At 43.5% G+C, this 22,913-nt stretch overlaps 1 protein-coding gene and 1 pseudogene across 1 annotated transcript in view; one reads left to right on the forward strand and one right to left on the reverse strand.

Moving 5' to 3' along the window:
- Window positions 1-17,782: 17,782 nt before the first annotated feature.
- Window positions 17,783-17,900, reverse strand: LOC126177700 (5S ribosomal RNA; annotated as a pseudogene).
- A 1,340-nt stretch (window positions 17,901-19,240) lies between these two features.
- LOC126176388 (dynein axonemal assembly factor 11) overlaps window positions 19,241-22,913 on the forward strand; it is a 189,226-nt gene continuing 185,553 nt past the window's right edge. Inside the window, exon 1 of the mRNA XM_049923546.1 lies at window positions 19,241-19,462. Coding sequence (XP_049779503.1) covers window positions 19,241-19,462 — 222 coding nt within the window. The remainder of the gene's footprint in view (window positions 19,463-22,913) is intronic.

Consider the following 22,913-nt stretch of genomic DNA (forward strand, 5'->3'; position numbering starts at 1 on the left):
ATCGAATACGGCGCTTGCGTGTGAAGTTTGTGTTTGTAAACTGACAGTTCACAGGAGAACAAATGAACCGCGTTAGGAAATTAGAATTGATTGCAACTGTCCACAGACATAAAGACTCGCTGTTTTTTTTTGGCGCAAGCTAAATTCTATTTAAGAGAATTTAATTAACTGACTTAGCGTGTGTTTATAAAATTAGAGTTAATAAGAAAGTTCTTCATTGAATTTATAATAATGTGTCACTTTCCAATTGGATTTGTATATTGTTATATTGCATTCATATATGTTCATGAGAAAATGCGGCAATCAGAGTATAAAAGAGAAAATTTTGATCGTCAGTCACTACTAACAAAGATTAATTTCAGCTGGGAGGTCATGCTGCAAGACATAATTAAACGTTCTCTTTCAGCAAAATTTCATTGTAATCATGTATGAATAAGATATAATTTTTTTAAATTGTCTCAAATAATAAAGTTTTTAATATTCTGACATGCTATCCACATTCGTACTTGAAACCAAATTAGAACCAGGATTAGAACCTTTCGGCTTACTCAAGAAGATGGATGAAATTATCTCCTTTCAGCTTACTCAAGAAGACGGATGAAATTATCCATGTTTTCAAAATTGTTTTCTGATCTGGAGTTGTGATATTGTGCAACTACAGTATCGATTAAGACACCTAGGTGTGGAAAGTATAAGACAAATGGATTTTCCCATTCCTCAGATGGAAGATTGGATGGATCAGGTCCATATTTGAGTTCAAAATGAATCTGGAGAAATTCGACTAACCCTTCTCTTCCAGGAATCTTTAATAGTTGACCATTCCTTAGACGAATTTCGATTGTTTCATGCCACAATCCTGAGTACCTGTTCCTGAGGTTCCTTCTGGTCTCTCAAATCCGTTACGTCTCCTGTCCGGTACGCCAATGCGACGCCTGTCCTCCGTGCCATGTCCCATGTTCCTGTTCGATCAGTTTCACCGCAGTTCAGCAAGACATCGATGAAGAAAATTTTTCAGAAGATTGCAAAAATTTGCATGTGTAAAGATTTTTTTTGGCTATGAGGCAGATTTTATCTTTCCTATGAATTCTAGAATATCTCTCAAAATTCTAAATTATTCTGTATTTCCTATCATCTATGATACCTAGTTGGGGTCTAAGCCTCCAGGTTTTCTGGGGTTTCCCTGTGAAGGCCAGTTCCTGAATAGGTAGACCTGATTAACAACTACATAAGTCCATCTTCTCTGGTTGTGTATGTGGGATGCGGGTATGCCCCAGTACACGTGAAAGCAACAACTAGGTATCTAGGTAACGAAGATCGGTGTTACCTATACAAAATCTCTTTCAGTTCTTGTAATCAAAAAAATCTTCTTAAAATTTATAGGAATGTATGTTCCACAAATTCTAACGAGTTAGCTAAGCCAATAGTTAGCTCGCAAAGTGGATACATATCAACTTTGCTCGCTGCGAGGGGCGATGTAACGTCTCTTGCAGTGGTCTCTCCGCCATATTTTCAGAAATTTTATAAATTATATAACTCAGTACATATCTCGAAATATCTCTTCTTATCTTACCAATTCCTAAACTTTAATATACGATGATTATCAATGCAAAGTAGTTTCAAGCCCTATTATTCCTTGGAGCATCCATTTACTCCATGGAATAGCTTCTCTGCTATCTATGTTTTCTCTTATGAAAAGAATGAAGGAATTCTTGCCGATTAGCCGTGAAAGAAGGAAGATGTATATGTGTGTATGGTTGAGCTAGTCACCATCTTGATGAGATTCTGTATGAGAAGGAATTTAATACATGAACTAAACTAAAGTAAGTGTGTTCGCATATTATTTAACTGATTATTATTGACAGTGTCTGCTTACTATGCTGTGTTGCACGGAACGTCTGATTTACACTGGATGAACCTGCCGTTTTGTATGCTCAAGATATCCAGTTCAAATAAATAGGCTAACACAGTCTTACCAGCAGATCTCCCGTCTTCCCCATGTGATCACCGAAAGTTAATAATTATTACAAATGTTTTCAGGAGATCGACTGACAATTTTCGTCGCACTGATACTTCGAAATTGCTTCACTGCCTTATGGAATTTAAGTTAAGCTCAATTTAATCAGGATAGAACAGTATTGAACTGTGTGAATGTGATAAGCCTGCTTTGTGAATGAAAATTCCCTTAATATACACATGTTTTTACTATCCTGATCAGTGAAGCTAAATCAGGCCGGTGTGAGAGAGGTTTTTTAAATTTTAGAGCCCACAAAAAAAAAAAATATTAAAAAATGTACGAATGAAATGTGTCAACGATATAAGACCAATAACATAGCGACAACCTGTTAACATTTCGAACCCAGAGCCACCAGCTGCCGCAGATTGGTTTTGTTTTGTTTTGCTGTGGGCTTTTGTGTTTTGCTGGCACCTTAATTCTAACTTGTCATTTCTTTACAGGGATGTGTTTACATGTTTCAACAGAGTCTCTTATAGTGTTTTTTCTATTCATTGTTTTCAGGTGGGCATTGCAGAAATTTTCTTTGCTTGCGTGCTTATTTTCCTTGCTTGCATTGTCTGTTTATTGCATTTGCCTATCCCAAAATGAGCAACCCACCTCTTCCACCCTCTGCTCAGGCACCACAGCTGCAAGCAATAGATGCAATGCAGCTAAACAGATGTTTCAGTTTCAGACACAGCAGATTGCAATCCTTCTAAACACGGTATAGCAGTTACTGGCCAACCAAACAACAAACCCAGTGCAACCACCCAACCATTATGCAAAAACTGTAGCTCCAAGTGCTGTACTGCCTTTGCCAGTTTAAAGAAAAAGAAGAGGAATGGATCAAGTTGTTCAACAGTATGAAGCGCACATCATTGCTCACAAAGTATCAGGTTCTGTGAAACTACATTACTTTTGTCAATGGTAGGAACTGCAGTCTTTCGACTCATTCAGAAATTGTTCCTTAATGCCACTCCAAGTGAACTTCCCTATGATCAGGTTGTAGGTTCTCTAACTAACTATTATGCCATGTGGCTAGGGACTCATGTCGGGTAGACCGTTTGCCTGGTACAAGTCTTTCAAATTGATGCCACTTCGGTGACTTGCGTGTCAATGGGAATAAAATGATGATGATAAGGACAGCACAACATCCAGTACCTGAGTGGAGAAAATCTTCGATCCAGCCGGGAATTGAACCTGGGCCGTTAGTCATGACATTCCATTGCACTGACCTGTCAGCTACCAGGGGTGAACACTAGCTATTATGACCAACAAGTGAATGTGTTGGCAGGTTGGTACCAATTCTTTTCCTGCAAGAAAAGGTCAGAACAAACTTATTGCGAGTGGGTAACAGATTTGCAGGGTATGACAAGGAAATGCAAATTCAAATGTACTTGTGGTGCTTTATATTCAGATGGTATGTTGCGTGATGCAATTGTGTACAGTGTAATTGATGTCAAACTTAGAGAACAGATTTTGAAACAGTCAGAGCCATCATTTCGTCACATAGTGAAAATTGTAGATCAGTATGATTCAGGTACTGTAGCGGCTGATAAATTTGAGCAGCCACCAATTTGTCGGATTGAGTCTTCCCTTGCTCACAACCATCCCAATAGGCAGAAATAGCACGTGCGCACCAAGCCGCGCAATCAGTTCTCTAAACAGGCGGCTACATCAGTGAATAAAATTAAGTCATACCCTTGGTGCTATCCATGGCACAAACGCCAAGACTGCCTGTCGAGACAAGCACAGTGTTACACTTGTGGCAAGAAAGATCACATACAATCCATATGTATGCCATGGAACACACATAAGAATTTTGCCCACTCACAAAAATCTAGTCACAGAGCCCATGTAATCAGTGCAATGTATTCCAAGCCTACTGCAGGGATTAGCAAAACTAGCAAGCAAACAGTTTCTTCAGTGCTATGCCAGTCCAACAAACTTTTTGTTTATTTGCATCTTAGTGGAAAACGTGTAAAATCTCAGTTGGACATGGGTGCCTTTGTTACATTGGTGAATCGACACACGTGAACTGTTAGGCTCCCCATGCCTGTCTAAATTTAGCATGCATTTGACGGGTTATAACGGACAAGACATTCCTGTTCTCAAAAAATGTACTTTGTCTGCCATGTATCACTCGAATACACAAACTGTGACTTTCACTGTGCTGCAATTACGTGATCGTGAGAACATTTTTGCGCTCGATTCATTTGGCTTTCAAATTCAGGGCAATGTATTGTCAGTAACTGCATTCAGTGCCAATGAGAGTGTAGCTAGCTTGCTGAATGAATTCCCTGAACTCTTTTCTGAAGGTTTAGGCAAGGCTAATAATTTTGTTGCATGTATTACTATGAAAGACAATCCTCAGCTGAAATTTTGCCAGGCCAGAACTGATACCATTGCATTACGGGACAAAGTGACTGCTGAACTTCAAGACTTGCAAGATAGCGGAGGTACTGTGCCCATACAAGCTAGTCAATGAGCAAGTCCATTGGTTTTGCTTCCCAAACCTTAGGTTGCATTCACCTCTGTGCTGACTTTAAGTCTACAGTCAACCCACAAACTGTGATTGATACTTGTCCATTGCCACATCCAGAGGATCTCAAGGACAGATTAGGCACTGGTCGCTACGTTTCAAAAATTGATTTGCTTGGCACATATCTTCAAAAACCGCTAAAGGACTAAAGTGTAAACTGGACAAGTGTGATTTTTTAAAACCTGAGTTGTAGTATCCTGGTCATTTCATTCTGTACGTGTGTACATCCTCTTCAGTCACATTTTTTAGCCATGTGTGACCTGCCAGTTTCTCATAATGTCACAGAATGCAGGCAGTCTTAGAGAAAATGAACTATTATATTCGGTTCATACCGAATGCTGCACAAAGCACAGCTCCATTGCATTGGTTGCATGTCGCAAGAATATCCCCTTTGTTTGGACAAGTGAGTACCAAGGAGCTTTTCAAAGCCTTTAAGATGGATTGCTCAGTGATCAGTGCTTTGTTCAGTTTGATCCTGACAAACCAGTTGTGTTGCAAGTTGACACTTCCTCCTACAGAATTAGTGCAGTGCTTTTGCACAGATTTGGTGATAAAGACAGGCCTATTGCCTTCACATCAAAAGTATTGTCCAAAGCTCAGTGTAACTATTCACAAATAGAGAAAGAGGCATTGGCTATTGTGTATGGTGTCACCAAATTCCACCACTATTTGTATGGCAGAAAACCCAACTTAGTAATGGATCACAAGCCACTGCATTCCTTGTTTCATCCAATGAAGGTGGTTCCTGTACAAACTGCCCAAAAATTGCAAAGATGGGCGTTGTTTTTGTCTCACTATCAGCATGAGATTGTGTATCATCTGACAGTTCAACATGGCAATGTGGACGCACTTTCACATCTTCTGATTGGTCCTGATACAGACCTTGATGCTTCTGCTGCATCTTGTTGTCACATCGATGCTCACGATTCTGCATTATTTCAATCCTTTCCTCTGAACTATAGGAAAATTGCACAGGCCATGGAAGCTGATGCAGATTTGAACATTTTGCTAAAATACGTTCACACATCTTTGCCTTGCTCATAGCATAGCATAAAGAACTCTATAGTATGCTGATACTTAGCGCATCGGCATAACATCGCTATACAGCAAGGTGTGATTCTTGATCAAAATGACAGTGGACAGTCATGTGTGCTGATTCCCAAAGCTTTGCAAAAAGAAGTGTTGCAGTTACTTCATCAAGAACACTGGAGGTTATTCGTATGAAACAGTGAGCATGTTGACCCTGTACTTGGCAAGGTATGGAAACCCAAGTAGAACAGATGATGTCACAGTGTCACTCATGTGCGGAAAATCAGTCCGTTCCACCACAAAAATTCTGTGCTTCGCCTAAGTCACAATCAACATGACAATGTGTGCACATAGACTTTGCAGGTCCTTTTTGGAAAATTTTTTGGTTGATTGTGGTAGACTCATAGCAAGTTTCCTTTTGCTGTGCCAATGAACTCCACAATGTCACATAGCATGGTGCAGGTCTTGTCCTCTATTTTTTGCCTTGAAGGTTTGCCTGAAGTCATAGTGCTGGACAATGGCCCTCAGTTCACGTCAAATGAACCTCAAACATTCTGTGAAAGCAATGGCGTACAGTATCTACCTAGTGCACTATTCCATCCACAGTAAAATGGTGAAGCTGAACGTTCTGTCAGAACCTTTAAGTAGCAGATGGCCAAACTTTGCACTGCACACACCAGGAATCAAGCATTGCAAGTGTTTCTCACCTCCTATCGTTCGCATCCATTAGATGGACCATCGCTGGCGGAACTGCTTCATGGCTGCTGCCATCCAGATACTGCTCCACGTGCTTCACCCTCCTCAGCCTCCGGTGCCAAAGGAAGACCGTATGTATTGCTTTGTGCCATACGATATTGTGTTTTTCAGATTTTTAGCTGCAGCAGACGGTGGGTACGAGGTGAGATCCTTCGTTGACTTGGCACGTGCATGTATCTCAATTCAGATCCAACATCACAATCAAATTCGCCACTGTGATGCGCATGCTGATCCGTCTGTATCTCTTCTCCAAGATTCATGGGTCCCAAGGACAGTGCAGCTACAGGAGGCGCCAGAGAGTGTCATCACGACACTGCGGGATGACCCCTTGGAGATGGAGCCTTTGCCTCCTCCGCCTCCTCTCATCCTACCAATGGAGCTGGACCCACCCACACTGCAGTGGCCGATGCTTTCTACATTTTGGTATGGGCCTCAAGAGGTGGACGTGCACCCTTCTGGGCATTTTCCGGGTGTGTTTCCCACAGAGCAAAGGCCGGATGGTGAAGTACGGCCGGAAGTCTGACATCCCCTGCAGCCACAGCTTCCGGTCCATTAGAGTGTCCATGCTCCTGCCTTCCTCCCTCCCCCCCCCCTCCCCCTCCATTGTCATGCTCCATGTATGACAATGGTCTGTTGCTTTGGGTGAGAGGAATGTTACAGCTAAAGTCAGTGCCGGTATGCCAGTTGGGAACAACGGAGAAGAAAAGGCTGTGAGAAGAGGTCAGCCAGTCACATGTTGACAAACATCCCTTCAGGATGACAACACGACACCAGCAGCCCCTAGATGAAGACAACGTAACTGTCACACTGGACTGGTGGCAGCCCACTTTAATAGCAGCTTCAACATCAGCCACTTTGTTAGCCGATGCATTGTAGCCTCTATCGTTAGCAATCTGTATGTAGCACAGTTAGAGATCAGCAGTCACTGTCTAATTGCACTTGTGGATGAGCATGTATAAAGGACTACAAGAATTCTCAGATCATAGTTAAGTATTTGATCTGGTCTTGTTTTAATGAAACTCATTAATACGAGTTGTTTGATTGTTTGTGTAGTGAACAGAGTATGCAGGGTTAATAGACACAACAATAACAACACAGCAAAATTGATGAAATACGGTATATAAATCAAGAATGATGGATGCGATCTGTAAATGGAATGGATAGCAGAAATAGTGTTGGACAGTGATTCTTTCGTTGAATTATTTTCTCCTTCATTTCTGACTACTGCACAGTCTCATTTAGGAAAAATCTGAATCACTTACTTCCTCATTACACAGATGTTTTCAGTGATGTAGCAGGCCTGACACAGTAGACTTTAACCTGGAACCACTCTTTTTGTCTGCTCATGAAGTACCGTAGCTTTGGCCTTTCAAAATAAATATGCAAAAGGAAACTGAAGCAAAAGTAGCATTGTGGTTCTATGAAAAAGTTGAATATGATGAACGGGCTGTTTCTACCAATCGATGGCAAGAAAACAGAAAATCACATATTATTGCTGATGGCCTTCAGCTTTACCACAAAATATATTGATTCCAGGCTGGCATATAACAATAAGACAATTATACTGAACCAAATCAGGATTTAATGATACAACCACAAAATTAAGAATCACAACTATTCTCAGGCAAAGCTACATATTAAAATTTGTTTATTCCAAACTTAGCAATGAGAAACCACCCAGTAAGAAAGGCACTTTTTACAGATATTTTGAGTTTTGACGTGTTATGACCCTGCACTCCCATTAGTGCTAGCAACAAATTCAATTAAGATAGGATGAGGCACTTTTTTGTCACATGAACTTAAGAATGGGCAGAAATGCCCAATAGTCTTTGCCAGCCATACATGAAAGGTTGGCAGACCATTGCTTCCATGTGCCGCTACCAAAAGCAACAAAAGCAGAGCTAAAGCAGAAATAGCTGATGAGAATTTGATCAATATGTATTGTGCCAGAAAATTTCCAGCACATGTGGAGCATGTGATTCATGAGACATGGAAAAACAAATATTTTGGAGGATTGTACAACTGGTGGATGCAAGAAAGAACTTAGCATGTGCTGGATACAGGCCACCAGAAGCTAAGTATACATTAGTAGCTGACTGCTTAGTGTTCAAGCATTGTTTCATCATAATAACTGCACAACAGGAAGCAATTCTGAATGATCTACATGCAGCTCATGTACAAATCATTAAAATGAACAGCATTGTTTGTTCCTTTATTTCCTGGCAAGTTATTGATACAGCTATTGAACAAGTCACCAAATCTTACAGTAAGTGTGCAAGACACTCCCATTCATGTCCAAAACTTTGAGGCCATGATTGAGCAAATCCTAAAGGACAATGGGAGTAGATACACATAGATTACATAGGGGCAGTTGCAAGTTTGTAGATCACATGGCTGCTTTCACAGGTAGCTCTGCCTTTAGTGGGATAGTAGATATCTGTAACGGGACTGGGGTAGAAGATGATGATGAGAGTACGTATGGGACAGGTTTTGCATCTGCATAGGTCTGTTGTAGTGTATGAGGTATGAGGCTACAGGTGTACAGCAGGGGTGGAGTGGGGATGAACAAAGATATTGTGTAGATTTGGTGGGTGGCAGAATACCACAGTGAGAGGGTGAAAAGGATAGTCTGTAGGATATTCCTCATTTTAGGTTTTGATGAGAGGTAGTCAAAACCATAACAGAAAATGTGGTTTAGTTGCTCCAGTCTTGGTTAGTACTGAGTCATGGGAGGAGTGCTCCTTTGCGGCTGGGCTTTTATATGTGGGAGGTGGTCGGGGAGTGGAGAGGCAAGTTATGTGTGATCTTTTTCTAAACAAGGATAGGAGGGCAACTTTGGTCTGTGAACCCTTGGCATATATGGAGAAGGGACTGCTTGTCACTACAGATAAGATGACCAATGGTGGCTAGGCTGTATGGAAGGGACTTCTTGGTATGGAATGGGTAGCAGCTGTCAGAATGAAGATATTGTTGGTAGGTTAGACATGGACAAAGGTACTGATGTAAGATGGACATCGAGGAAGGTGGTTTGTTGGGTTGAGGAAGTAAATGGGGAAGAAGGTATTGATATGCTGGAGGAATGTGGATATGGTGTTTCACCCACAGTCCACTTCACTAAAATTTCATCAGTAAATACGAACCAGGTGAGGGGTTTGGGCTTCTAAGTGGTTGGGAAGGATGGCCCATGAATAGGCTGTTATAGGATGGTTCCATGTGGGTGCTCATTCCTTTACCATGGATTTTCCTGTAGCTAATGAGAAGTAATTGCTGGTGAGGATTTGTTGGTCATGGTGACCAGGAAGTTGTAGATATGGAGTCATTCTGACTTAGGGAATAGTAGTATTCAGTAATGGCAAGGCCATGGGCATTGGTGATGATAGTGTAGGGGGATGTGGCATCAATAATGATGAGGAGGGTGCCAGCTGGTAAAGGAGCAGCAACTGTAGAAGGTCGGTGGAGGAAATGGTTGGTGTCTTTTATGTAGGAGGGAAGATTACGGGTCGTAGACTGAAGGTGTTGGTCACTGAGAGCAGAGTTTCTATCTGTGGGAGCACAGTACTTGGCCACAACGAGGTGCTTGGGTGATTGGATGTATGGACTTTAGGAAGCATGTAGAAGGTAGGAGTGTGAGGAGTGGTAGGGGTGAGGAAAGATTCAGGGATGTTTTGGATGATGCTGCTGGATTTTTGGAATGGGGCCACTGTTGCAGGGTTTTTAGGAGGATAAACCCGACAGCTGGTGGAGTCCCTCCGCCAGGCAGTCACTGCAGTTTGTAACCACAGTGTTGGAGCCTTTGTCGTTAGGTAGGATTACGAGGTCAGAATAAGTTTGTAGATGGTGGAGTGCACTTCTTTCTGCAGATGTAAGGGTGGTTTCCATGTTAAAGGACTTGAGGAATGATGATGAGATAATGTTAGAGACTAGGAAATTCTGGAAAGCTATTGGAAGGTGATTTGGGGGCAGTGAGGGGGGATTATGGTTGGATGGAGGAGTTAATGGTGTCAGGCAGGGTTCAATATTCGTTTTAGATGAACATGATTAGTAGGGTTGGTGGTGAAAAGGTGTTTCCATTGTGAGGCCTCGGGGAAAGATAGGACGATTTAACAAGCACAGCAAGATTGAATTTAGAAGTTGAGCGAAAGGTGAGGCCTTTGGAAAGGACTGATACTTATGTGGGACTGAGACTTTTGGAGGACAAGTTCATGGCTGTATTTCAGGTCTGTTTATGTTCTGGTTTCTGTATGGTGGTTTGAGGGAGCTCATGAGGGTGAAGTAAATGTAGTAGGTCCACAAGTCAGTGTCCGTCAGCTATGAGGTGGTGTGGGGGGGGGGGGGGGTTTGGAGGCTGTTTTGGAGGTGGTGGATAGTGGTAGTCCAAGGGGGTGTAGGAGGTGAATGAGTTGGGGAGTTTTTTGATTGCGCATGCTGCTCTAGTTCCTGAAGGGCAAGAGTTTCAGTCTGGGAGATGGGACAGTGAAATTTAGGATTGCAGCACAGGAGAATTTTGCAGATGGAGGGGATGTTTTGCATGGAGTTTTGCGCCTAATTTATTTTGCAGGACTAGTTGATGAGGGCTATGGACTGAAGGAATTTGAACAGATAGAAGTCTTTGTGGAAGGAGGGTTTGCAGCCAGAGCTGGGTAATTTAATTGGAAGACCATTTGGTGGGGGGGTGGGGGTAGGGGGTGGGGAGTGAGGTGATTCCTTCAGCTAGGCAACAACACAGAAACTGTATGTGGCAAAGGGTCCTGGCTAAGTATAGGCGCAGATGGAAGTAGCAATGGTCCATAGTGGAGGGCAAAAAATGTGTAAAAATACATGGAAAAAAATCGCAAAAGCTGAAATGGATGAAGTATGGGGGAAATATGTGTAGCCTGAGGGACTATGGCCAATAGTGACAGACAAAAACCAACTGAAGTTAATGTGGAAACACAGTAAGATCAAAGAAACAAATAAATAACAGGACAGTATGCGACACGAGATGCCACAACAATCCACATGCTCATGTGGTCATGTTTTGCGCAATAAGACCAATGATGCACTGTGATTCAGAAATCAGAGGGTGTGCAATTTGTAAGGCAATAGTAAAACAAAGGAAAAAATAGAAAGAAAGGGATGGGCATTGAATGAAAAGAATCAACACTGAGTAAAGTATGTGATAGAGAATAGTAACTACGGGAAGCAACATTGGGTTGGGAGACGGAAGAAAAGCCGTTAGGTAAAATCAAACAATGGGAAGTCCAGGGTAGAATAACTACAATATTATGACAAGGGTAGATTGCTGCTCACTACATAAAGGAGCCATTAAGTCACATACAGGAAAACTGGAAAATTTACTAAACAATTTAGGTTTTGGGCAAGAGGCCTTCTTCAGAAATTGAAAGCACACCCACATTCACACAAGCACAGTTCACACGTAAATGGCCACTATCTCCGGCTGGTTACTGTGCCCCTCATGGACCAACAGCTTCAGCCCATTACTCATAACCTATGCTCCTATATAAAAGACTCCAACCATTTCCTCCACCAAATCTTCCACAGATCCTGTTCCTTTATCACACAATACCCTGCTCGTTGCTGTTGCTGCCATCTTCCTCTATACTGACATACCCAGTACCCATGGCCTTGCCACTATTGAACACTACTTCTTCCAATGCCTGACTGACACTGAATCTACAACCTTCTTGCTGGTCGCAATGACCATCTACAGTCTTACTCACAATCACTTCTCCTTTGATGGCTTCATGTACAAACAAATCCATGGTAAAGCAATTGGTATGTGCAGGGCACCAGCTATGGCAAACTATTCATGGGTCATCTAGAGCAATCCTTCCTACCCACTCAGAATACCAAACCCCTCACTTGCTTCAATTTCATTGATGACATCATCATGATATTGACTAAGGGTGTGGACACCCTATTCACATTTCTCCAGAACCTCAACACCTGCTTCCTCATTTGCTTCACCTGACCCTCCTCAACTCAACAACTCACATTCCTAGATGTTGACCTCCATCTCAAGGATGGCTGCATTAGTACTTCCATCCACATCAAACTTACCAACCACCAACAATATCACCGCTTCAACAGCTGCCACGTACCATACCAAGAAGTCCCTTCCACACTGCCTAACCAACCATGACCATCATATCTGTAATGATGAGGAGTCCTCCAAATATGCGAAGGCTCTCACTGAGGCCGTCACAAAGCAAAGGTACCTTCCAACATTCTCCAGAAATGTCTCGCATGCCTTGCCTCTCCAGCCCTCTACCACCTCCCACATACCCACCACCCAGCCACAAAGCAGCACTCATCTTGCATCTCAGTACTGCCTGTGGCTGGAGCAACCGAATCACATTCTCCATGAGAGTTTCAACTACCTCTCATCATGCTCTCAAATGTGGAATGTCATGCTCACTGTTGCCTCCATCCCTCCCACAGTGGTACTCCGATTCCCACTGAACCTGAACCTATGCTGTGTCCTTGTCCATCCCTGCTCCACCCAGCTCATAACCCTTGCCCCATGGGTCATTTCCCTGCAATAGACCTGGATGCAAGACCTGTCCCATACATGCTCCCACCACCACCTACTCCAGCCTGGTCACATGCATGTCCCATCCCATTAAAGGCATGGCTACCAGGGGAAACAACCATGTGATCTAGAAACGAAGCTGCAGCCACTATGCTGCTTTCTATGTGAGCATGACAAGTAACAAGCTGTTTGTCCACATGAAGGACCACTGACATACAGTGGCCAAGAAGCATCTGGACCACTCAGCTGCTGAATATGCTGCCCAGCACTTTGTGCTTCACTTAAATGACTGCTTCACAGATTGCGTCATCTGGATCCTTCCTACCAACACTAGCTTTTTTGAACTACACAAGTAGGAACTCCGTACAACATATTGTTCATTCCTGTATCCCATATCCCCAGCCCCTTTATTAGCGCCAGTCTTCCATCTGCTTCCCTGCTCCCACTCCAGCACCCAACATGCCTTCTATTCTGTCAGCACAGGTCTTGTCCCTTTCTCTCCTTGTGACATCTCTCTTTTCTGCTCCCCATTCAGCTCCTCTTCTCCCTCCTTCCTCCATCACCCCCCCCCCCCCCACCCCCCTTTCCTGTTCCCCATGCACAGCCTCATGGTTCTGTATCTAGCAGACCTATCCTGCCTCCACTACACCCCTGCACACCTTACAGACAGCACAATACCTTCCCCCACTCCTATACTGGTATCCCTCCCCCTCCCCTGGCCCACACCTCCTCCTTACCCCTATCACCCACCCAAGATTGCTGCTCACATCAGACACATCTGTAGTTCACAATGAGACCACAGAGGCCAGAGACAGTGGTTATGCGTGTGTAAATTATGCTTGTGTGAATGTGAGTATGCTTTCTGCTTCCAAAAAAGACAGTTTGGTCAGAAGCTAAAATGTTTAGTACCATTTTCATTCTGCCTGTCTGTGACTCAATGCCTCCTCTCTGTGGTGAGTAGTAATCTGTCCTTGTCATAATATTTCACTAATTGCAGTATCCAAACATGTTTCATTTACAGAATTATGTAGCTGCTCACTGCATAGTGAATACCATCTAGTATTTTTAAGCAAAATGTGAGGTTCACTGATGTAAGTTGTGGTTTAGACTCTCTGGTGAAATCTCTGGGTAAATAAACTCTTGTAGTGATTATTCTGGGTCTCAGGAACATTTTCACATGTAAGCTTCCATATGTAATTGAGGATGACATCAGGCACAGCTCAAGGAATGTTCCCTCAGTAATATGAAGACTCATTTTTGTGCAAAATACCAGCACTTTATGAAGAGTACTGTCAAGAAAGTGTGAAGCAGAGCCACAGGAGTCATTCAGCAGTGTTGGTAGATAACACATGGATGTTGCACAACATATAGTGTGGTCAATATGTAGAGTTTCCAGTGAGTGGTTACTCACACAACTAATTTCCAGAACCATTCAGTGCAACCAGTACATTTTTTCCCTATACCTATGATTTTCAATCTTTTCACTAGGCATCCACCTCCTTAACTGAGTGGTCATTGTATCTGACTGCCATGCAGTTGGCCCTGGTTCGATTCCCGGCTGGATTGGAGATTTTCTCCGCTCATGGACTGGGTGTCGTGTTGTCCTCATCATCATTTCATTGTTTTTTTGCAAGTCACCCAACATAGCATCAACGGAAAGACTTGCAACTTTGTGGCTGAACTTCCCCAGGTGGTGACTCCCAGACATCAGTGCCATTCTTTCATTTCATTCCATTTTCACTAGGCCTCCTTTAGGGTAAATAGTTTTGAACTAGATAACTGCTGAATAACTACAGACATAGCTGCAACAGTCACTGGAGATATAGAAAATTGCAGTTTGGACCACATGAAAGATAACAGTCATACCTAGAGGGATGCATGTTATTATCAAATTACTGTGGGCATAGAATAAAGAACGGGGGAGTGGTTATAAATATAAAAAATGGAATGAAGTCCCAGACCTTAGGCCTTAATGTGTCCTGCATTTAACAGCTCTTTGGGTGCTGTATCTTAGTAAAAGACTTGGAAAACATAAGACAGAGGTTTTGACAGTGTACAGGCCCCCAACACCCAATATTTTATGCTTTAGTAAGCAATTAGAGAGAGTACTAAATAAGACTTAAACATTAATTAACAAACAACTACTACTGTCTTCTTACTATGCCTTCTTTCAGTCACATCTTTAATGTGCAATAAAACTGTGGGGCAACTCTCCTGGTCCTCAAACAGTGCTCATGTGGGAGTAGTATTTAAGAGAAATTACAGGAACTACATGCCAAGAATCATCTCAAAAGCACTTTAAAGATCTAAATATCTTGACTGTATCTTCCCTTTATGTTAAAATATGTGTTCTTTACAAAAAGAAAAAGAAGAAGAAGGTTACCTAGCAGAATAACTATCCATTCCCAAGTAACCAGAAATAGAAATAATGTAGACATAGAATTCACGAGTCTGTGCAAGATTGTTTTCAGTCTTATGACTGGTTTGATGCTGCCTGACACGAATTCTTTTCCTGTGACATCTTTTCATCTCAGAGTAGGAATTGCAACTTACATACTCAGTTATTTTCTGGATGTATTTCAATCTCTGTCTTCCTCTACAGTTTGTACGTAAGTTCCCCAATCATTCTATAATTGTTGGTGGAGACTTAAATCATCCAACAATTAATTGGGAAAATTACAGTGTTGTTAGTGGTGGGCTGATAAGACACCTTGTGGAACAGTACTAAATACCTTCTCTGAAACCTACCTAGAACAGATAGTTAGGAACACCACTCACGCCGGCCGAAGTGGCCGTGCGGTTAAAGGCGCTGCAGTCTGGACCCGCAAGACTGCTATGGTCGCAGGTTCGAATCCTGCCTCGGGCATGGATGTTTGTGATGTCCTTAGGTTAGTTAGGTTTAACTGGTTCTAAGTTCTAGGGGACTAATGACCTCAGCAGTCGAGTCCCATAGTGCTCAGAGCCATTTGAGCCATTTTGAACACCACTCACAATGAAAATATATTTGATCTAATGGCAACAAATAGACCTGACTCCTTTGAGGATGTCCACATAGAAACTGGTATCAAAGACCATGACACAGTTGTGGCAACATTGATTACCAAAGTACAGAGAACAACTAAAATAAGCAGAAAAATATATATATCCCTATGAAATCCCCAAACCACCTTCCCTACCCTCTGGCTCCTACCCTTGTAACCGCCCCTGGTGTAAAACCTGTCCCATGCACCCTCCCACCACCACCTACTCCAGTCCTGTAACCCGGAAGGTGTACACGATCAAAGGCAGATGTCTGCTTGTGTCTGTATATGTGTGGATGGATATGTGTGTGTGTGCGAGTGTATACCCGTCCTTTTTTCCCCCTTGTAACCGCCCCCGGTGTAAAACCTGTCCCATGCACCCTCCCACCACCACCTACTCCAGTCCTGTAACCCGGAAGGTGTACACGATCAAAGGCAGATGTCTGCTTGTTGCGAAAGCTTGAATTTTGTGTGTATGTTTGTGTTCGTTTGTGTGTCTGTCGACCTGCCAGCACTTTCATTTGGTAAGTCACATCATCTTTGTTTATATATATATATATATATATATATGAATATAATAGAGGGAAACATTCCACGTGGGAAAAATATATTTAAAAGAAAGATGATGAGACTTACCAAACAAAAGCGCTGGCAGGTCGATAGACACACAAACAAACACAAACATACACACAAAATTCTAGCTTTCGCAACCAACGGTTGCCTCGTCAGGAAAGAGGGAAGGAGAAGGAAAGACAAAAGGATATGGGTTTTAAGGGAGAGAGTAAGGAGTCATTCCAATCCCGGGAGCGGAAAGACTTACCTTAGGGGGAAAAAAGGACAGGTATACACTCGCACACACACACATATCCATCCGCATATACACAGACACAAGCAGACATATATATATATATATATATATATATATATATATATATATATATATATATATATATTTCAGTAAACTAGATAAAAATTAGTACTGTTATTTCTCAATAAGGAACTTGAAACTTTCAGCATAGTACAAGAGCATGTAGAGGAACTATGGCTCATGTTTAAAAGAACAATTGACCATACACTGGATACATGCACTAGAATATTTCGTAATGAGAGGGACACTTCATGGTATACAGTCACTGTAAAGAAACTTCTAAAGAAAAGTTGATTACTGCATAATAGGTGTAAAACAAAGCATAGGGCTATAGATAGAGAGACGCTGAATGAAAAGCATTTGGTTGTCAGGAGAGCAATGCGTGATGCCTTCAGTGACTACTATCAATGCTGTAAAATGATCTTTCACAAAACCCAAAGAAATTCTGGTCATATGTAAAGGCTGTTAGTGGTACCAAAGGTTGTGTCCAGTCCCTAGTGCATGAGAGAGGGAGTGATATTGAGGGCAGCAAAGCAAAAGCTGAAATGCTTAACCCCATTCTCAGATGTTCCTTTACGAAGGAAAACACAGGAGAATTGCTCCCATTAAACCATTGTACCCCTGAAAAGATGAATTAAATAAGTATTGGTGTCAGTGGTGTTGAGAAACAGCTGAAACCGTCAAAACTGAACAAAACTCCAGGGCCCTATGTGATTCTATACAGAATGTTTGGATGAGTTAGCCCCTCTTCTAACTGCAATCTATCATAGATCCCTTGAACAAAATACCATACTCAGTTCTTGGAAAAAAGCACAGGTGACACCTGTGTACAAGACTCCTTCCAAACAGGCCATGAAGGCCCAAAGGTACTGACTGGCCGCCTTCTCATCCTCAGCCCACAGGCATCACTGGAGTCGGATATGGAGGGCATGTGGTCAGCACACTGCTCTTCTGGCCGTATGTCAGTTTCCGAGATCCGAGCCACTACTTCTCAATCAAATAGCTCCTCAGTTTGCCTCACAAGGGATGAGTGCACCCCATTTGCCAACAGCACTTGGCAGACTGGATGGTCACCCATCCAAGTGCTAGCCTAGCCCGACAGTGCTTAAATTCAGTGATCTGACGGGAACCGGTGTTACCACTGCGGCAAAGCCATTGGATTCTGTTACAAGAAGGGTAGTAGAAATTATTCACAATACTTCTGTCCAATATTGTTGACATCAATTTGTTCTAGAATCATAGAACATTTTCCGAGCTCAAACATAATGAGGCATCCTGATCAGAATGACCTCCTCCATGCCAGCCAGCATGGAATCTTAAAACATCGATCATGTGAAACCCAACTAGCACTTTTCTCACATGTTGTACTGAAAGCTTTGTATCAAGGCAGTTAGGTTGATGCAGTATTTCTTGATTTCCAAAAAGCATTTGATTCAATACTATATGTAAACTTATTGTCAAAAGCATAGTCATATGTTGTATCAAGTGAAATTTGTGATTGGATTAAGGACTTTTTGGTAGGAATGATGCAGTGTGTTATCTTGGATGGAGTCATCTGCAGATGTAGAAGTAACTTCAGGTGTTCCCCAGGGAAGTGTGCGAAGTATCTGCGGTAGCAGAATAGCAATGCAGAAAACTCAAGTACGAAAACAATTTATTGGACTCACCAAAACAAAACAATAATACAGTCATGAATGGAACAACAGACTCAATCGCAACTGTGGATCGTCACAAATATAAAATAATAAATAATAATAGAAAAGACCTGACTCTTCATGGGGAGAGATCACAATACAACAATTCTACAATGTCAAGATGTTTGTCGGTTATACCAAGTCCACCTGCAAGAGAGTGGCCAGCTGGAATAGGCATCCTTCCATGGCTGCCAGGGTGGCAGCTCTGTACACTTACAAGCGTGCGTCAAACTGCCCCTTGCCGACATTGTGCCACCCTATAAAGTCAATTTGGCGGATGTACCTGCCGGAACTATTTGCGATCACATGCCTGGCATATCAAAGTAGTTCCTGGGCTAGCTTCAAACTCTGGTGAAGGTGTTCTGCAGGCTTTTCAAATGGGTAGTGGTCCCTAAATGCCGTTGTTTATGTTGTGGCCCTCGGTAAATATTTGTGTTGACAACACAGATGATGTAGGTTTTCCTAGTGAACATACGGCCTGTGATGCAGGCATCCTGTGTTGGTTGGACATGAAGTGGGATGCCGATGCAGTATGCACTACAATATATGAAGTGGGTGGCCACAGCAGACCTCCCCCCCCCCCCCCCCCCCCCCACCTCTTCCAGGAGCGAGTGGAAGGCTCATCTCGATATTGGACCCCGGGTCCACCTGCCACAGGAGACTGGAGGTAGTCGTAGGTGCAGGATCCACCTCCATGGGCATAGGGACCTCTGCTGGAGGGTCCACCTGGGGTGTGACCAGTAGTGGTGGTGAAGATGGCAGTCAGGCAGGGAGAGGAGCACCGTCATCCCCGAGGGCCAACAGCCATGGAGACAGCAGAGGAGCCGGCTGCGGACCACACTAGGGTAAAGCTGGTTGGTGTGCTTCTGGCACACCATGCTCTCGTCAAGGGTGACTGCTGCCATAGCATGGCCGATGAGCAACAAGACCCTAGTGGGGACCCACCGAGGATGATTCCAGGTGAACACCATCGCCCAGACCAGATCCTGCAGAGAAAAATGGGGCCCTGCCAAATGCAGAAGAGCTGGGTCGGGAGGAGATGAAAATGGAGAGACAAGGGGGAATGATCAGGGTGGCCTTGAAGTTTTTCAGCTGGAGAAGGCCCATCCTAAACAGTGGACGTAGTAGTAAAGAAAGAGGGTAGGGTGCCACCATCCAGGGAATGTTGGGGACGCAATTTCGACATCTGGATTTTGAATGTACGGACAAACCGTTTGGCTAATCCGTTAGATGCAGGATGAAAGGGAGCAGTATGAATTAACTGGATGCCCAGGGTGGTGCAGAAAGAGGTTAATTAAGCAGATGTAAATTGAGGGCTGTTGTTGATCACCAACTTCTCCAGAAGGCCCCCAGTGACAAAGATCCAGGAAAGAGCTTGGGTGATACAGGCGGGTGTCGTGGAGGACATTTGGGAGACATAAGGAAATCCACTGCCATCGTCCACAAGGATAAGCCAGGAGGAGCTGAGGAATGGGCCAGGGAATTCCAAGAGCAAACTGGACGTGGACCAAGGAGAAGGAGCAGGAGGCCACAGGAACAGGCGTCGAGGGGGCACTGACTGGTGCCGTTGACAAGAGAGACATGAGGCCACCATCTGGATGATGGTGGCATCCATCCCCCTCCAGTAGACATGCTGGTAGGCAAGCTGTTTCGTCAGGACAATCCCCCAATGACAAATGTGAAGGAGCTCCAAGGCCCACTGGTGGAGGGAGGGCGGCAGCACAACCTACCAATGATCATTATCACCCAAGATGAGGAGAACCCCATTTCTGACAGACAGGTCCTGGTGGCAGTCTCTGACAGACAGGTCCTGGCAGCAGTGCCATTAGGCCCAGACCTCTAACTGTGGCAGCTGACGACGGTCTGATGGCCACCCATGCTAGACGTGGTGCATCAGCACCTGGAGGGTCGGGTCATCAGCCATGCAACATGCGACTAGCTTGGCATCCAGCGGCATATCAGCAGCTGCCTCGGCAGTGGTGTCATCCAAGTGGAAACAGGCAGTCGGGTCAGCATTGAACTCAGGGTCAGCGCCCACCAGGAGACAGGAGAGAAGATCTACATTGCCATGGAGAGCTGTGGCCCAAAAATGGATGTCATAGGAATATTCCATGAGGAACAATGCCCAGCACTGGAGGCGGCGAGCAGTCCTCATGGGGATGGTGGACAAAGTGCTGAACAACGAGACCAGAGGCTTGTGATCAGTGTATAAGGCAAAGCAATGGCCATAGATGAAATAGTGGAATTTCTTAAACCCAAAGATGATTGCCAAGGCCTCCTTCTCAATTTGGCTGTAGTTACGCTGAGCTGGGGATAGCATTTAGGAGATGAAGGCCACTGGGCACTTGACTCCGTTGATGGTGTGAGACAAGACGGCTCCTACACCGTAGTCTGACGCACCGGCAGCCAAGGTGAGAGGCTTGGTGGGATCATAAGGGACAAGGCAAGCCGGCGTCAGGAGAGGAGACTTCAGACAGTGGAATGCCCTGTCACAAGCCGACGACCAGTCCCAGGTAACATTCTTATGGAGGAGACGGTGAAGGGGTTCTACCAGAGCCGCGGCATGTGGGATAAAATGGCAGTAGTAATTGAGTTGACCAAGGACTGACTTGAGCTGGGAGTTGCCTTTCAGGTGTGGCAGCTGCTGAATAGCCTCAACATATTGGAGCATCAGTCGAATGCCATTGGTCACCTGAGGAACAAAAAAAAGACATTTCTCCTTGTTGCAACGTAAGCCGGTATCCTGAAGAACATGCAAGAGGCACCGGAGGTTCTGGGCCAAGTCCAGGGTGACAAAGCTCCTGCCGTAGTTTGTCACAAAGGGCGAACGGTATCGAGTGAGCGTTGTGGAACTTTGGGACCACTGAGGGGAGGGTTCGATATGGGCTGCAAACCCGGATACCCCCGGAGATGTGGCAGAGAACATGTCTGGGCAGTCATCCGGAAGCTGCTGCAAGTGATTGTCTGCCGACAATGACTGAACGGCCAGGCCCAAGTCATGTATTGAGAGGCACCCACATGCCTTGCTCATACTGTGGCATCAAGCAGTCAGGCCTGCAAGATGAGTGGTCTGCCAAGCGAGTGGATTCATTCTTATTTATCGAGTAACATGAACTCTCGTACTCACAATTAAGTTACAAATTATCCTCCTGTATGAATAATACGCAACGGAAACGCACATCTGACTATCAGTGATTTACAGAACTCAGACTGTTCACTACGCACTGGCAATACCACATTTTCTTTATGTCTTTTATTTAACGGCTTTTATCAACACGTGGTCACCGCACTGAATATAAATGGCGCACACATTATAAATTCGGGACATCATGACAACATACAATTCGAAGGAAAAGTCCACCAATCTTTTTCTTTTCACTATCTTATTTATTCCGATAAATTCTATAACCTAAACACACAAATTCTATAACCTACAACAATAACACATGAGAAATTCCGCCCAGTGGGCATGGCTTTACATTGGTGAATCTCTATATTATGGTCTCATAATTATTTAACGCTACAGTGCACTTTCTGGATAGGATGGTGGATCTTTTATTATTTCTCACACTTCGACTCTCACAATCATCATCATGAAACTTTCCTCCAGACTGAGCAGTACAGAAGGAACAAGCATAACCACTACCTCTGAAACTACCTTGCTACTCTCCCATGCAGACCACACATACCCAAATTACATGATATACACCACACTACGACATGGAATACAAAACACTATATAGTCACAACATATCACTTTCACCTTTCCCACTTCAATTAGTATTTATCCCAGTTTCACACGACACTGCCCCACTTTGTAATTCTACTTTCCTACTATGAACTCTGGAGATATTTGCACGTCTTCCTGTGCAATGCAAGCCAAGTGGCGTTGCTGGATAGACAGCCGACTCACCTTGCTTCTCTCTCAGAGTTTGAATCTAGCGTCACACGGAATCATATCATGCAAAGTGATATTAAGAACATATTCATCACACACGCGAGTCCTCAACTGATACCATGGACGAGTACTTCTCTTTATCCTTTGTCTCATACACAGATGGAGACCCACACAGTACTCACCACGTGGAAGTACTCATCTCTAATTTCAAGTCCTGCACACGCCATTTCTTAAATATTTCAACTTATGGTACACACGCTATTTCTTAAATATTTCAACTTATTATACACACGCTAGTAATTCAGCTTAACTTAAGCATACGGAAGTATTTCAACTTATTGCTACACGTGGTTTCATTGTGACCGTTGGTCACTTCCGAAGATTACTACAGTTCCATTAATATTACCTGCCTGACATTTAATTCTCCCCACAAAAGTTCCTGAAATAGAGAAATTATTATTTCAAACTACTCTTAAATATTCCACATGCATACCATGTCTCCACTCTTTTGTCTTTATGGAGCACAACTAAAACAGGTCTTAACAGCACAAGATCCAGCGGCAGAGTGCTGAAACATGGCC

The sequence above is a fragment of the Schistocerca cancellata genome, chromosome 3 (assembly GCF_023864275.1).
Source record: "Schistocerca cancellata isolate TAMUIC-IGC-003103 chromosome 3, iqSchCanc2.1, whole genome shotgun sequence".
NCBI lineage: Eukaryota > Metazoa > Arthropoda > Insecta > Orthoptera > Acrididae > Schistocerca > Schistocerca cancellata.